Raw genomic sequence first — 15,816 nt, forward strand, 5'->3', positions numbered from 1 at the left:
TCTGTCTCTCCCTACCTCCCTTCCCACCTCCTTCTCTCTCTCCCTCCCTCCCTCCCCCCCCCCACTCTCTCTCATAGCTGTTTATCTGATAAAGTGATTCTGGGAAGCATATGCTAGATATGTAGAGTCTAAAGATAATTCTTGAAAATCTACATTATTTGTACAATCACTATTTGGTGTGTTTGTGTGACTCAAATATGGTTTACTAAATTAACCCTAAGTTCTGAGTACCACAGCACACTGAAATTAACTGGTAGGGAGGTTTATACAAGTCTTAAGCTAAACTCCAGTGGGCTTGCTTGTGTGTCCTGTGAAAGGAGCCATTTGTAAAATTTAGGCATTTGGTTTTCTGACACCCCTTCACCCATCCTATCCTTCGAGTTTACCTCCCTGATTCTGCATCAAGGCAGAGCAAAGTGCGGAGCTCCTGGCTTCTGTTCTAGGCCCTGGTGCTGTTCAAAATACATTAATCGGATGACGGGTGAGGGCTCACAATTATCACATTTCCAGGTGACATAAAAATTGCAAAGTCAGAGAGGACAGTACCACCTTGATAAGCTGGAGAAATGGGCAAACCCCAGCAGGATTAATTTCAGCAGGAGCAAATGTAAACATCTACATCTGGTTAATAAAAACCAAAGTGAAGCAATAGGACTAGGGAGATTGTACAGTGGTTGTGAAAATGATCTGGGTGCCTTGGGGAACTAGAACCCATATCTGAGCCAACAAAATGAATATTTCCCAGCATCTCCCCAAAAATATCAAATGCTGTCCTAAACGGCCTTAAGAGCAATAGTGTTGAAGTCAAGAGAAACCAGCATTCCATTTTATTCAGAGTTCATTCAGACCATATTTTGGATGCTGCATCCAATTCTAGGCACCAGAATCAAAACAGTCCAAGAAGCAACCAAAATGACAAACATCCTGGAAGGAAAGGACTAAAGGGAACAATTGGATGTGTTTGCTATGTTTAGTGTCAAGAAAGGGGGACTGGGAGACAGTACGGCTGTAGTACAGCTGTCTTTCAACATCTGAAGGGGCCTTAGGCCAATCATTCCAGAGCAGAAGGCAAGAAAGCTTAAGTGACAAGGCAGCAGAGGAATAGGCAAGGGGAACCAAATTCTTCTGTATGGAGGGGCTGGAAAAGGGGCTAGTTAACTGTCCGCCAGGGGTGGCATGGCAGCTGATCTCCAGGAACCTCCTATTGTCTATTGATTTTCTGACTTCAAATTATGGGGCAGCCTGTCTATGAAATAAGAATATGAATTATTTGTGACATTTCTAACCTGGACAAGGAGCTCATTTTGTGCTTACAATCTGCCTGTGAGTTGAACAAGGTAAGAGCCAGAGACAAGCCCAAGGGCCCCCTCTGCCCCCCCTAACAAGACTGAAGGTCACCTTCTCTGTGCTGACTCTCGTGTGCCCCTCTAGCCACAGCCCCATTGGGAGGTCAGATTTTGTCAGCTCATTACAGAGCCTTGCCAAATGAGGCCCAGATGCTGATGTTCAATAATTGCCAGAGGAAAAACAAAAATGCAACCATTCTAAGCAATTTGCAGGCAACTTCTAGGATTCCATGGTTACATCTTCAGCTTGTCACAATTGTGGGAAGCTGATAGTCTAATTTTAAAATGAAAAAAAAAAACCCAGCAAATGTGGCAGATTCTGTTTGAAGAAGACAATCTCTCTCTCTCTCTCTCTCTCTCTCTCTCTCTCTCACACACACACACACACACACACACACCAAGGCTCCGCGTTCTGCTGTCCTTGGTGCTGAAGCCACCGACCGGCCACACCACATTTGCCTGTGGCCACCAGGGGGCTCCGCGCTCTCTTCCACCATGCACCGTCACCCATTGTCCCCTTGCTCGCTAGCTTCATTCCGGCCCTTGACCCAGACTGTTTTTCTGCCTTACGGGGCATATTGCAAAATAACTGTAGCATGCAAAGAAATTCTCTGTTTATCATGAAGCCCAGAGAAGTATTTTTTTTCCTTTTAGCATGTTCCTAGGTTAAAGTAGGCTGACTCTGTAGATTTGGGCTGCAACTGAAAACATTATTTGTTCTCTCCTCTCTTACTGGAAGGAGGAAGAGTGAATGCCTGTTTGTGTATTTAAATGAAGAGCTGTATTCATACAACAAATTTTATCCGATGAGTTAAAAGCCAAGCATATCATTCACACACACAAAGACAATGTGGTTAGGTTTAATTTTGTTTAGTTTTGGGTGGGTTAGAACATTCAGCCTTTTCCTCAGTGTTTCTGATTCAGTGTATTTGCAAATCCAGAAAATGGGTTCATTTAGTACCAAGTAATTTGGGCAGAGAAGGGGCTGACCAGCATTAGGAAAACACGTATCGAACAAGAACGTAAACTGAGGCCCAGTTCCTGTGAAGAAGGGTTTCCACCTGCTGCCCCGTCTTAAGCACCTCAGAGGCACTTAGGCATACTTCTGATGCCTCAGCTTCAACTCCTGCCCTGAGAGGAAAGCCACGCCCAAGAGTCCAAAAAAAGAGGCCCCCAACCCCTCAAGGCAAGGGAGATGTTGCTTCACCAAAAAGCCAGACTTTGAAGAACTGCTCTTGCAGCAACTTGAACTGCAGGCCCCAAACAGCACTTTAAAGAAACAGCCTTGGGAGAAGGAGGGTTTTGTAAATCCCTCACTGTAGGCCAGTGGTTCCCAAACTTGGCAACTTTAAGACTTGTGGACTTCAACTCCCAGAATTCTCCAGCCAGCTCTGCTGGAGAATTCTGGGAGTTGAAGTCCACAAGTCTTAAAGTTGCCAAGTTTGGGAACCACTACTGCAGGCATACACTGAACCTCTTCCCACAGCAGCAGCTTCAGTCTGGAAAACATTGACATTAGCATAAGACTGAGGGACTGTTTTTCTTAGGGTTGGTCCCCAGTTTAAGAATGGAGAGGGAGAGTACAGCTGCAATATAGTAACCACTGAAAACCCATCATTTGGCGTCTGGCACTTTGGACTGAGGATAATCTATTCTTGGACACATGTGTGACATTTTCTTTTGAATTGGAAATGCATCATCCTGAGATTTAATCAAGGAGAACAAATTGGAATGGTGACTTCCCCTGCAGCCTAAAATTATGTGAGCCTCATCTCCAGCCACCTCCATTGTCTGTATTAAGTATCATTCTGCTCATTTCTTCCAACCTACCAAGATGTTGTTGAATTTTATTTCTGGCACCAGTAGTTCTCCCGCTCAATTCTGTATCACCTGCAAATTTGGCAAATATTTCCTCCACCTGTTCAACCAAGCCATTAACACAAATATTGAAGAGATGGAGGTCCTAGGACTGATTGTTATGGCCCTCTATTGAAATTCCTCTCCACAATTTTAATGAGCACACTTTGACTACATTTTTGAGCCATCTATAACTCGGTTTAATATCTTGGCATCCATGCTGTATTTAATTAGCTTGCTAAAATGCGATGAAGTTGGTCTGGTAAGATTTGTTTTTGTCAAAGCCATGCAGATCTGGTTATTATTGTGATTCTGAGTGAACCTTCTCAGGAGTCAGTGTAGGGTTAGGGTTAGGATTTACTGCATCGTCCTTTCTTTTTGGAGAAAGATACTCTCCAATAATTTTTATTAGCTTCTAATTCAGTATATTTGCAAATCCAGAATATGGGGTCATTTAGTACCCAATAATTTGGGTTGTGTGAACACAACTGTGGTTTAATTTCATTCATCCTGCCTTCCAATATTTGGGCACTTCACTTTTCACACTTTTTCCCATCTTCTGATCAACTCTTTCCTTTTCCTTCGATCTCCTCATCTAGATCAATATGTAGATGTTGAAGAGCACTGGGCCCAAGTCTGGATCAGTCTGCGCTCTTTCTGTTTAGTGTAGAGAATGGACTCTCATACCACCATCACTTGTATGTACCTAAAGGAAAATTATGCAAGGAAAACTTGCAACTAACATGCAAGGCTCCTGAGCCACACGTGACTCTTGGTGACATGCATCAATGTCAATATACTTGACGATGCCAAACAAGACTGGCTGGACTCCCGCAACCCCTACCAGTGCTGACAGACCCCTTTCTATGGTTCTCTTTCCCACTCCCAAGGAATCACCACCATCCTCATTTCACCAAGATGGTCCACTTCATCCCTTTGCCAAAGAAAACAACACGGCTGCCGGATAAAAGCAGAACGCAAAAGCAGGAAAGGAGGGAAGGGAACTCCTCTTTTTATTCTGCCTCCCCTTTCTTATTCCTGAACATCTCTTTATTTCTGGTTGTCTGGAATCCTGCCTTGAAATTCTTCTTTCAGCCCATTCTTGGGTTTCACCATTCCTGCTTTCCTCTGAGAAACAGGAAAACCAGCCATGGCCGGAAAGTCACCCACACCATTTCTGCAAGGGTTCCACACACCACTTGCCTTGTGAAGGGAGGCTGTGAGGCTTCTACATCAACTCCATTTCCTCCCATCTCAAGGATGGAGAGGAAACACGCAAGGGTGATGCATGAATAAGCCTTTTATTTCACAGAAAGTCAGCGGCTACTTTGCGCTTTCATTTTATACTTTATTCATGCCATTTGCCTTTTACCCACAGCAACTTTCAAAGGCCGTGGACAGCACAGCTGGGCCCACAGATATTGGCCTCCAATGCCATTGTAGGTTTGGTCAGCTTAGTTTTTTGTGTAATGCATTTTGAATGTCAAACAAATATCCACCAACAACTAGCCTTAGATGTGCTGGGCCATATGCAGCCATTCCTGCTGATGGTTATGGCAATACCAGTCAGCCTGGGCACATTTAGCCAGAGTGCCACAAGTACACCACGGCTCAGTCTTACTCCAAGTTTGCTCACACCATGAGAAATTGCAAGCTGCAATTTCTACAATATTTAGGCCCCCAGCCATTGAATGAAAAGTACATTTCTAGCCAATATCTTGTGGCCTGAGATTCACCCGCCAGGAGTTAGGCAGCACTCGACCTTCTAGGATACAAAAGAATGAACCCACCCAGAATGGGACATCTCTCCCCCCCCCCATGATTCCTTTTGGTTGGATTTCTGCCACTTCCGAAACATTGGTCTTCCCTAAGCGCAACTCCCCCATCCTTTCCTGGGCAAGGCAGACAAAATGCCCCCCCCCCCCTGCAACCTTACCTTCCAGTCAGTGTCCACTGCAGGCAGGAAAGTGTCTGAATTCTCCTGGAAGGAAAGACATAAAATCAATCACGGCTCTTGCAGCACTCCTGCTTCCTATGGATCCCACCACCAGAAAAGCACTGGGTGGGGTGGGGTCCTGTAAAGAGACTCATCTAGTAACCTCTATAAAGTCATTTGGCAACTAGGGGCCCACCCAAATTATAAACACAGCTGTCCAATAGAATTTTGGCTGATCCTGGGGAAAAGCGAAGCAAGCCAGGTTAATACGTGGATGTCTGACCACCTGGAAATGCCAGGATTATATGCTGAACTGGGAAATTGAGTGAGAGCGAGAGATCCCAGGGAAAAAGAGTCTTTCCTGTGGCTTCCAGGGCCAAGCAGGATATGGGCGTCCAGGCTGGGATGAGGTCTGTTTCCCTCCCGCCAGGGAACAGACCATCTGCACATATGGGGAGCACCAAAGCATGGGAAACAAGCAGCATTACAATCCTCCCCTGTTTCCACTGTCTCATGACTTGCACACTTCCCAGAGAGGGAGCGGAGGTCTCGATGCTGCTGGAAGAGACAAGGGGCTCTTGCTAGGATCCAAAGCGATGGCATAGGGCCTTTGGGATGCACCCAAGAACAGACTTCCCAGGCCTGCCTGAATCCCATCTGGCTGTCCAGTGCTCTCATCACTGGCCCCAGGAAGGCTCTAACCAAGCCGAGGGACCTGCCTCCAGGCTCAGCAGAATCGGAACTCCCAGAGAGAAGTGAAGGACTCACCATCTCAGCATCTTGTCCACGGAGCAGAGGTTTCTCCTCTGTAAACCGCTGCTCATGTAGGCTAGCCATGGTCACTTCCTGGAGCAACAGTCCTGGGCAATGAAACAAACCTAGATTAGTCAGTGGTTTGTCCCAATCCTGGAATGCCAAGGGAAAATCTATCCTGCTTTGATGGCAGGCCCTCCTGGTCAAGAGTACACCTGGTCATATCTACACCAGCAATCTGGGAGTGGGGGGAAATTTAAAGCCCCCTAGAAACCTGGCCAGGTCTGAGGAGGAAGGGCTGCAGTTTGCTCTTTTGAAGTCCTTCTCCCAATGGCAGCCCATGTGCACTTTGGCTTAACCAGGGTTAAAAGCTGGAGTTGCATGGGGCCATGGGGATGGGACAGATAGGCCCTGAAAAGACCTCTGGCATTGGCTGCTCCCTCCACCTTTGGGCACTCAGCTGAAAGAGAGCTGCCCCCTAGAAAAGATGCGAGTCCCTGGCCAAACAACAAACAGCAAAGGAGAAGAGAGGCTCCAGTTGCAGGTCTCTACACTCTTCCTGGGGGAAGAAGGCAGCATCACTGTGAAACATAAAAGATGGCTTGGAAGACCCACACAGCCCTTTTGCTGCTTTGAGCCTGTGGAAATGATGATTTGCTGCCAGGAGTCAAGGACTGCTTGGGCCTTTTGGGCTGGCCGCCTGGGACTCAATTAAATGTGTCTGGGTGGTCTTAGCAATTATACATCTCCAATAGATAAATCACCATGATTACAATAAACCAAGATTGTTTCTTGATATATAGGAATTGATAGCCAGTGGAATCAGAAATGATTGATTTTCGAGGTTGGGAATGCTTTGGGAAATGCTTGCAAGGGTCTCCAGCCTTAGCAACTTTAAGACTTGTGGACTTCAACTCCTAGAATTTCTCAACCAGCATGGCCATTTCCAGGGTGAGGGTTCCTCTGCAGGAGACTTGTGGTAGAACACCCATTGTCCAGACCTTCAGCATGGCTGGCTGGGGAATTCTGAGAGTTGAAGTCCACAAGAGACCCCTGCCCTAAAGCCAGTCATCACAGAGCGCTGCAGTCTGCCAACATCTGGCAAGAGACCTCACATGGAATCGGTGTGAGTTTCTTCAAAACAGGCTTTGCCATGTCCTTCTCATAGCTGGGCTCCACCTATGGGCTTAGGAGAGCACGGGAATAACATGGCGCTTGTGGATTTCAGCACAGCTTTGAATACAGCTGCCTGCAACCAGTCAGCCAAAAAGGGCTGCATGGACCTTCTTCTTTGAGGGACTCTGTTGAAAGTGCTTATCGATTCTTATGTCAACTGGGGGGAAATGAAAAGGAGATCTGCAGTCAGGCAAGTCTTATGTGGCATTGCTATAAATGGCTTTATAAATAGTTCATTATACATGGTAGTGGTTTAAATCCTCTTTTCAACAAGTCTAATGAGGCAGGAAGAACCATAGAAAAACTAATGAACAAAAATGAATTTCTGCTTACAGAAAAAAAAACCAGAAATGCACACATGGGATGGCTGGACAATCAGACACATAACAGTGATGGAAAGATTTTGCAGATTACAGGCTGAACTTCCATGAGGAGTGCAGGGCAAGAGGGAAAAGGGTTGCAAAAGTTCCAGGTTGCCTCAATAGAAATATTAAGTTTGGATTGTAACATTTAAGGATGTCTTTAATTCTCTTTTAATTAAAAGGCTGTTTCTACCAGGCACACTGGTAGCTGGATGGAGTCACTGAAGCAGTCGGCGTGAGCTTCAATGGACTCCAGAGGATGGTAGAGGACAGGAAGGCCTGGAGAAATGTTGTCCATGGGGTCGCGATGGGTCGAACATGACTTCGCAGCTAACAACAACAACCACCAGGCACACAAAGCCTCTGGGCACGTCTGCTCTCTTCAGTAATGGATTGCATTCATGGAGAGGCCACCAAAAGAGTTTCAAGCGGGCAACACAAAGCAACTAGGCAAGTGGTGACATGGTGGTCTCTGCTGTACTGCCGGTGGGCTAGCACATTTGTATCTGAAGCAGATTTGTTTTGTGTCAGTGAAGAGGATAGGATTTGAACTCTATAAACGTTTCATTCATATGAAAAACAAATCCAGAGACTCTAAGAGACTAACTACACTCCAATTCATTACTACAGCAAAGTTTAAAAGGAAAGAAAACCTTTCACGTCCAATTCACAATCAGTCTGACACTGTCAGCCTCTGCTTTGCTGCTGCTTCAGCTGCCATGAAACGGGGAGGGAGGGCATGGTATTTGGGAGGGGTTACTAATTGTGTTGGAGGAAGATTCTGGAGCTCAGCTGCCTGTCGGACTACGCATGCGTAGGCGGTTCCCGCCAAGACTAACGGCACCGACATTCCATCTTAGTGATGCCTTTTGAAGTTATCTCACACCTGGCACTTGGGAGAATTATGATTGGACTGTAACTGTGATGCCAAGGGGTGGGGAATGGGTCATTCTATATATCAATCGCTTTCGCGCCTAAATAATCAGTCTTCGCTTCGCTATGCCTTTAATCATTTATAATTAGTAAAAGTACACTTGATTTCTACCTATGGAGTCTCGTGGTCTTCTTTCCTAATTACCCAATGAAGAGGTGCTGACAGACACCTTCCGACTATCCTTTGTGTGTGTGGCTTTGAGTCAGTGTTGACTCCTGGCAAACACTTGGACATGTCCCTGCATATTTTCTGGCAAGGCTTTTGGAAGTGGTTTGCCAGGGCCATTGCCTCCTTCTTGCGGCCCGAGAGTGACTGGCACCCAGCTGGCTTTGTGTCTAAGGCAGTCTCCTGTTTCTAGCGTGTTTTTAACATGACACCAAATTGTTGCTCTCAGCCATCCTCCCTCGATCCTATCCTCCACCTCATCAATCTCATCCCTAAAGGCTCCGTAGAAGAGCCAGATCCAAAAGCTGAGACCACCTCCAGGGCGAGGGTTCTTCTGCAGGAGACTTGTGGCAGAACGCCCATTATCCAGACCTTCAGCAGGCAGGGCCCACGGAGGGGCAGATTCCATCAGAGGCAGCCTCTCAGGTAATCCAGGAGACAACTGTGTCTACCTTTAATTTTACTTGGAAGCCAAGCAGCAAGCAGGAACGGTGTTAGATGGTTAGCTCATGCAGCTTGGATCCATGCTCACAAGGGCAGCTGCTTTTTGAACCAGTTGGATGCCAAGAGCATCCCCAGAGTAAATGCCAGAGGTTGAATTATGAGGCCTGTTCCAGAAAGGGCAGAAATTGGCACCTCAGTCAAAGCTCTCCTGGCCACAACTGAGGAAGCAAACTGATGACTTTGGCAAGAGTTCAGGCTAGTCAGCTAGGAACCAGCAGTGCTCAGGCAAGAGAACTGAATGTCAACATGAAGCCCACGTGCCTCTCCCCCAAGGCCAGAAAAAGAGAAGCCAAAGTCCATGGACAAGGAAGGGCAACAGAAGGCTTCAGATTCAGCCCCGGGCTGACCATATGCAGATCTCCTGTCTTTATCTGTCTTGCTAACATCTTCTTTCTTGTCTGCAAAGTGAAGCAACTTATCTACCAGGATCAAGTACACAATGACTAGTTACTAAATGCACAAGTGAGTTTCTGGAGAGCATCTTGTGACTGACGGCTGCAAACTGAATAGCTCCTAGGCAGGTTGGACAAAAAAGGTTGCTGTCCCTTCTAACACTGGGGTCTTATGGTTGGAGAGCTGCTTCCTTAAGAGCAAAAAAGTAATAGACAACCTCTACAGCCAATGTCTGGTTAGTTAATAAGTCTTTTGTCTGCAATGTAGACTACAGTTTTATCAGCAAAGTGAGGGGGTGTTCATTATCTTCTGCATTGCAAGCTACAGGCATTTAGATCAGCTTGACTGCTGTATATTTTTAGCTTTTCTGAAAAGCAGCCATAAGATAGTTTTATTTTTGGAGTAATAAAAATACATTCCTCTATTTTTCCTGTTCTTTATGATTTTTCATTTTGCAATTTGAATATCCCCTCCCCGCTGCATCCTTTAGTGGCCATGAAACCCTAACCCCATACCCCAAATGCGGAACCAGTCAGGACATTACTATTGTCAAAATATATTTTATTTATTTATTTGGCTTTGTTTGCTTTATATCCATCTGAGCCCCGTAGTGGTTGGGGAATTTCTCCAACCCAGAGTCCTGAGTAATTGAACAAAAGGAATGAGAGTTGTGATTTTCCAGGACCCCTATGGGTCACTCCTCCCACATCCTGCTGTCCCACACCTTTCAGCCAGCACTAGTCCACTCCTGTCACAACCACACCCAGGAGGTCTACAGCACCCTGTAGTGGAAAGAGCATTTGACTAGGAATGCAGGAGCCTTGGAACAGAAAGCCTGCACTACAGAGGCCCACAGGAATCTATCCTACACCTTGGCTTCTGTCTCAAAATGTGAAGAAGCTGTCATGTTGACAAAAGTCAGTTCCTATCCTTCAAGGGAGGAAGATGTATGGACCACAGAGCACTTGCGGAGGAGACCCAGGGAATGTGACAAGACAAGCAGAAGCAAAACTGGGGTCAGACAGACCCTCCGAGATGATGGGAGCGTCCTGGTGATATACTAGTAATGTACAGTGATGTGGTGGGCATGGAAACAGGGCCACGTAGCCAAGCTTCCCCATAACAGGATCCCAGCCACATCAGGAATGAAAGAGTATCTCCCAAAACAGCTCCCTTCTCCTGTCTCCTGTTGCTGATAAGACAACCGCTGGAAACAACCAGTGACTCTGACTGGGCCAGGCAGGCTTTATTCAAAATTCATGGACTGCAAACCTGCCACTAAATACATCTTTCGAGAAGCTAACATGAACTCAAAATTGATTACACTGAAAAATTAATTTTAGGGGAATAGTGAGAAATTTTCAAAACTGCTGAATTTGTTTTGAGATTGAAACAATAAGCAAAACCTGCAATAGTCAGAGATCTGTCAGTCAGAAAGTACTTAAAATCTGAGGTTGAGACAAAAGGCAGATCCCAGCCTGCCCGCCCCCCGTGCAGGAGGGGCAGGAGAGGACTGAAGCCAAAGGCCTGGACCCCATTCCTGAAGTGCATTGCTGGGCAGGGCAACAGAGCTGCCATTTCTCAGCTTCAGAGGTGGGGAGGGGGGTGTCTCAAAAAGCTACAGGATGTAGCTGGCATCTCTTCTGTGATTATTTTGCATCATTTTTGCATTTAGCCACCCTTCATATGGTGATGCCTAAGATTTCTAGTCAACAACCCAACAAATGGTGATGCTTTACAACCGTTCCTCTGCCATTCTCTGTAAAACAGTTAATCTTGGGGTGAAATTTCATCCCCAAAGGAGCTGAGAAATGAGGCATCCTGCAACAGAATAACAGAGTTGGAAGGGTCTTCTATTTCCCCATCCCATTTCAGGCAAATGACTGTCTAGTCCTCTTCTTAAAAGCCTCCGGGGATGGAGCACCCACAACTTCTGAAGGCAAGCGGTTCCACTGGTTAATGGTTCTCACTGTCAGGATTCTCCTTATTTCTAGGCTGCTTCTCTCCTGGATTAGTTTCCATCCGCTGTTTCTTGTCCTGCCTTCTGGTGTTTGGGAGAATGCAGCCTAGTCTCTCACATAAATCTGTGGAGGGTGATTTGCAACTTTCTGTTCTTTAATTCTCCTTTAAGTTTCATTTTCATACCATGAGAAATGCTTTGAGACGGAATAGCTGCAGAAAAAGAAACCACCCCCAAGGCTCTGGTCCTTGTAGCCTTCCGTTGGGACTGTCTTCTTCAGGCAGAATCTGTAGACAGTCAAATGAGGCTTTTTGGGTGGAAGCCCTCTTGCCTCTGGAACAGTTGGAACCTGAGATTAGTTATGTCCTCGCACACACATACAAACCCACCAACGCCCCCCCCCCATGGTTTGGAAAGAGTGGAAACAGCCTTTTCAGACTTGCTTGATAGCGAACTGTGTGTTCCTTTCCAGCTTTCAATCGTGGTGTTTATTATTTATTGGTTGAAGGGGTGGGTCTTAATGGCTTTATTCCTTTTCTCTCATAGTGATAAACTGCCTAGAATCAGAAGAATATGTGACCCACAAACGGCCTTCAGGACAGGAGCCCCCATCGCTGGTCTCTGCACAGCTGGTCAGGGTTGACCTTCAGGTGCTGGCCTCGCCAGCCACCTGCCAAGTTCATCCTGCATCCCTGCCCTGTCCCGCCCCTCTCCCTTCGGGTGGCTCCTTAGTCCAGACAAAGCCTGGCTCGAGGCGTTGGCCCACGGTCGGTGACCCGAGAGAATCGTTCTGGGGAAGGCAGGCTTCGTCTTCCCTCCCGTGAGCAATGGTAGTCCATCGACACCAACCTGCCCCCTTCGCTCCCCCCGCAGAGCATTTGGCACGAGAGCCTCTCCGATGCAGAGGAATCCCTCGGTGGTGGTGGGGGAGGCGAGGTCTCCGGGCCAGCCACTCTCTTGCTGCAGTCTCGAAGCGCCTGTCCTTGCACCAAGGGAAGCTCCAGCCCCCACCGCTCGAGAAACTCGGCTTTCCGCTTCTTCCTTTGCCCCCTTTTCTCCCCCAAAGCAGTCAGAGCGAAGACCAGAAAGCGGAGGCTTTCCGCGGAGGAGCGAAGGAATAAAAGAGCGATTTCCAAGGGGGGATTCGGGGACCAGCCCTGCCCTGCCAGCAACGCCTGCCGGCGGCTCCACACGCATCTTGCGGCACTGGGTCATTTCCATCCCAGCATTAAGCAGGCGTTAACCCGAAGCAGCCATTTATTTACCGTACCTCTACACGCCCATCCCCAGGCACCGGGAGCCCTCCCCGGACTGCCTTCCCAGCCAAGGCGCGGATGCCCCCAAGGAGCGGCTGCGGGTGCCGGGCGTTTCCCCAGGGAGGGCCTCCCCCGTCACCCCCCCCCCGTCCCGCGCCTGGGCGGGGAACCCGCTATCCTCGGCCAGATCGCCTTCCCGGCTCTGCGGCGGCCGTGCAGGCCAAGCCGGGCTTGAGGCGCCGCGGCGGATAGTGCCGGAGGGGCCGGGCAGCTGCGTATTTAAACCCTTCGCAGTCGCCGTTCCGGCGCTCGCTGCCCTTGGCAACGGCCGGCCTGCGGCGGGGCAACAGGGGCGACTCCTGTGCTCAAAGAGCTGCACCGGCCCCGCCACCGAAACCCCCGGGCCCCCAGCGGGCAGGGCGGGGGGCGGGCGAGTCGGGCCAAAAGCCGATCCTGCCTCGTCGCCTTCGCCGACCCGGCCGGGTTTCGCCAGAGGTGGCTGGGCGCAGCCCCCTCCTCCCCCCGCCCCCCGTCCAAGCAGGGCCGCCCGCGAGGCGCCTTACCTGTCAGCAGCTCCAGCTTCTGTCCCCAGCCCTTCATGGCAGCACTGGGCGGAGGAGGCTCTGCGAAGCCGGCCGAGAGGCGCGCGAGCGGCGGGGAGGGGCCGGGCGCGGGCGGCGGGCATGACTCCAGAAGGGAAGCGGGCGGGCCCGGGAGGAGCTCCAAGCGCCGCCGGCCGCCTTGCACGCCCTGTGGGCGGCGAGCGGCGGACCCGAGTCCCGGAGGCCTTTCCCGGGGGGCGGGGGGGGCGAGCGCGGGGCCACTTACGGGCTTCGGGCGAGGCTGGCGGAGCGTCGCTTGGCTGCTTGCTGCGCGGTCCGGCCCGGGAGCGTCTCTGGCTCCGGCTGCGCGGCTCTCCCGGCCGCTTCGGGGAGGAGCTTCCCTGACCGGCTTCTCCGGATCGGCGCTGCGCGGGGCGGGAGGTCGCGCGTCCGGGGCGGGGAGGTGCCGGGGGCGGCGGCGGCTGCGCGGCGGCGTGACGCGGGCAGCCCTGCAGGCGAGTGGGGGGGGGGTCAGTCCGCGCCGCCCGACGAAGCAGTGGCGCGTGGGTCTCTGCGGCTGCCCTCTCCTCTTGAGGGGAGGGCGAGATGCCAGGACGCCCCGCACCTGCGCTTTCCCCCGCGCCCTTCCTGATGGCGCCAAAGGGGAGTTCGGAGCCCGGAGCGCCTCTGGGCGGGCACCGTGGACGGGCGAGGAGCCTCGGATACTCTCGGAAGAACCGCAGTTAGGATGCCGGCCACGAGACCTAGGTCCCACGGGCACGTAGCGAAAGGAGGGCTCCTTGGTGCTCTCTGAGCTTGGTGGTTTTCTTGCAGACGTTTCATCCCCCCAGCTGCCCAGTGCTGATGATGACGATGGCGACATCGTAGCACTGATGTTGCTACCTAGTTGGGTAATGAAACGTCTGCAAGAAAACCACCAAGCTTAGAGAGCACCAAGGAGCCCTCATGTCAACTCTAAGCTACAAATATTCTCCTTTTATTAGTATTCAGCAAAATGCTTTATTAAAATCGGCTAATTCTTTTGACAGCACCTCAAGAAGGACACAACAAGCGAGCGGGTCTTGACGTTTTCAAAGAGTTCTGCGTGGCAGTCCTTCCCCCGGCCAGGGTCTCCTCTCAGCTCTTCTCAGAGCAGCTCAGCACGAGCTTTCTCAGCAGGGACCCGCCCCCTACCCACCCCCGGCTTGGACCGGGCAACCGGGGCCTTCGGGGCCTGGAGGAAGCCGAGGCCGACTTTCTGGCCCCGAGCAGCGAGGAGCCGTTGCTTGCCCCCTGCTGCCCGGACTGGAAGACTCCGATGGGCGATCCGGTAACCGGCATCGCTGACTTGAAGCTTTCCGCGTGGTTGAACTGGCAGAAACATCCGTAGCTACCGACCACCACCCCAGCACTTATGGGCCATTAGCATTTCTCTCTCTCTCTTACACACACACACACGCGAGGGCATCTCTTTATGGCTCTCAGTCAATACGGTTTTTAATATTTAGTTCAGCCAAGCCTTGTTTCCTTGGAAACAAATGCATAAACAACATAAACCCATTAGCCAACAGGCCTTCGAGATAAAGTTAGCTCCAACTGCTTCTATTTCTCACCATTTGCCTATTTCTTGCAATAATTCCATCCTGATCTCTACTTCTTGTTGCATCATAAATGTTCATTCTATGTCACTATATAATTGTGTGAATTGTGTGGATATGTTAACTTCCCTCATGTTTTCATCATAAGCTAAAAAAATTATTCAATGTCACACTTTCTAACATTTACTGTTGGTCATTTGGATTCTCAGCCACCAACAGTCTTATTCTCATCTAAACATGCCCATTCAAGTCTCCAAACTTTTAATATTACCAAGAGCAGTTGTTATATATTTTTTATGTATGGGTTATTGCATAGAGACTTCAGATTCTTTGTATTATTTTTCGGTCCTACATTGAAACATACAGTCATTTTGGGTGGCCTCCAAATCCAATAAGTATATATAAATATATGGAATTTTGCATTCTACATCCCCATCTTAACCACTGTTTAATGTTAAATCATTTATAGCATTTCTTTCAATTTCATTGTTTGACACATCACTCTAGTCCTTTTAGAGTTGACTTCCAGGGTCGAATGGTGGATTAAAGATGCCTCCACTTTTGCATTGCATAGATCAGCTCCTCAGAATTCCTCCCTGGATGAAGGAGAGGACAAGGATCACCCACAAGTTTACTCTATATAGAATCTTCCTGAGAAGTTATTGTAAAATACCGATCTCCAGCAGTTTTGGAACAGATCATTTTTTTTATTTTTTTAAATCCCATCTTTATTATTTTTAGAAATAAGGCAGCAAACACACCCAGTACGCTTTCTTCCTCCTAGTTTTTTTCCTATTTCCTCCTATTTTCCCCACAACAACTACTCTGTGGGGTGGGTTGAGAGAGAGTGACTGGTCCAAAGTCACCCAGCCAGCTTCCGTGTCTAATGCAGGATTAGAACCCACAGGCTCCTGACTTCTAGCCTGGTGCTTTAACAATAAGATCAAATTGGTTAATTGCCAGTTAGCAAACTACCAAATTAACCAAACTGGTTAAGCTGTGATTCAGCATCTGCAAAGAGACCCTGGGTTTGC

General features: G+C 49.0%; 1 protein-coding gene across 2 annotated transcripts in view; it reads right to left on the bottom strand.

The window, feature by feature from the left end:
• The window catches only part of NDRG4 (NDRG family member 4), a 34,361-nt gene extending 20,757 nt beyond the window's left edge, over positions 1–13,604 (bottom strand). Inside the window, exons 1-3 of one of the 2 annotated variants that reach the window (XM_087729074.1) lie at positions 13,206–13,322; positions 5,908–5,999; positions 5,140–5,184 (exon numbers count right to left, since the gene is read on the bottom strand). In XM_087729074.1, the coding sequence (XP_087585200.1) occupies positions 5,140–5,184; positions 5,908–5,999; positions 13,206–13,242 (174 nt within the window). In that variant the 5' untranslated portion in view covers positions 13,243–13,322. Of the gene's footprint in view, positions 1–5,139; positions 5,185–5,907; positions 6,000–13,205; positions 13,323–13,470 lie in introns of those variants that run through there. The other variant, XM_087729073.1, reaches the window with a different exon arrangement.
• Between the last annotated feature and the right edge of the window lie 2,212 nt (positions 13,605–15,816).

This window comes from Thamnophis sirtalis, unplaced genomic scaffold (assembly GCF_051295495.1).
Source record: "Thamnophis sirtalis isolate CommonGarterSnake01/CBP01778 unplaced genomic scaffold, rThaSir2_p1.2 scaffold_14, whole genome shotgun sequence".
Taxonomy (NCBI): Eukaryota; Metazoa; Chordata; class Lepidosauria; order Squamata; family Natricidae; genus Thamnophis; species Thamnophis sirtalis.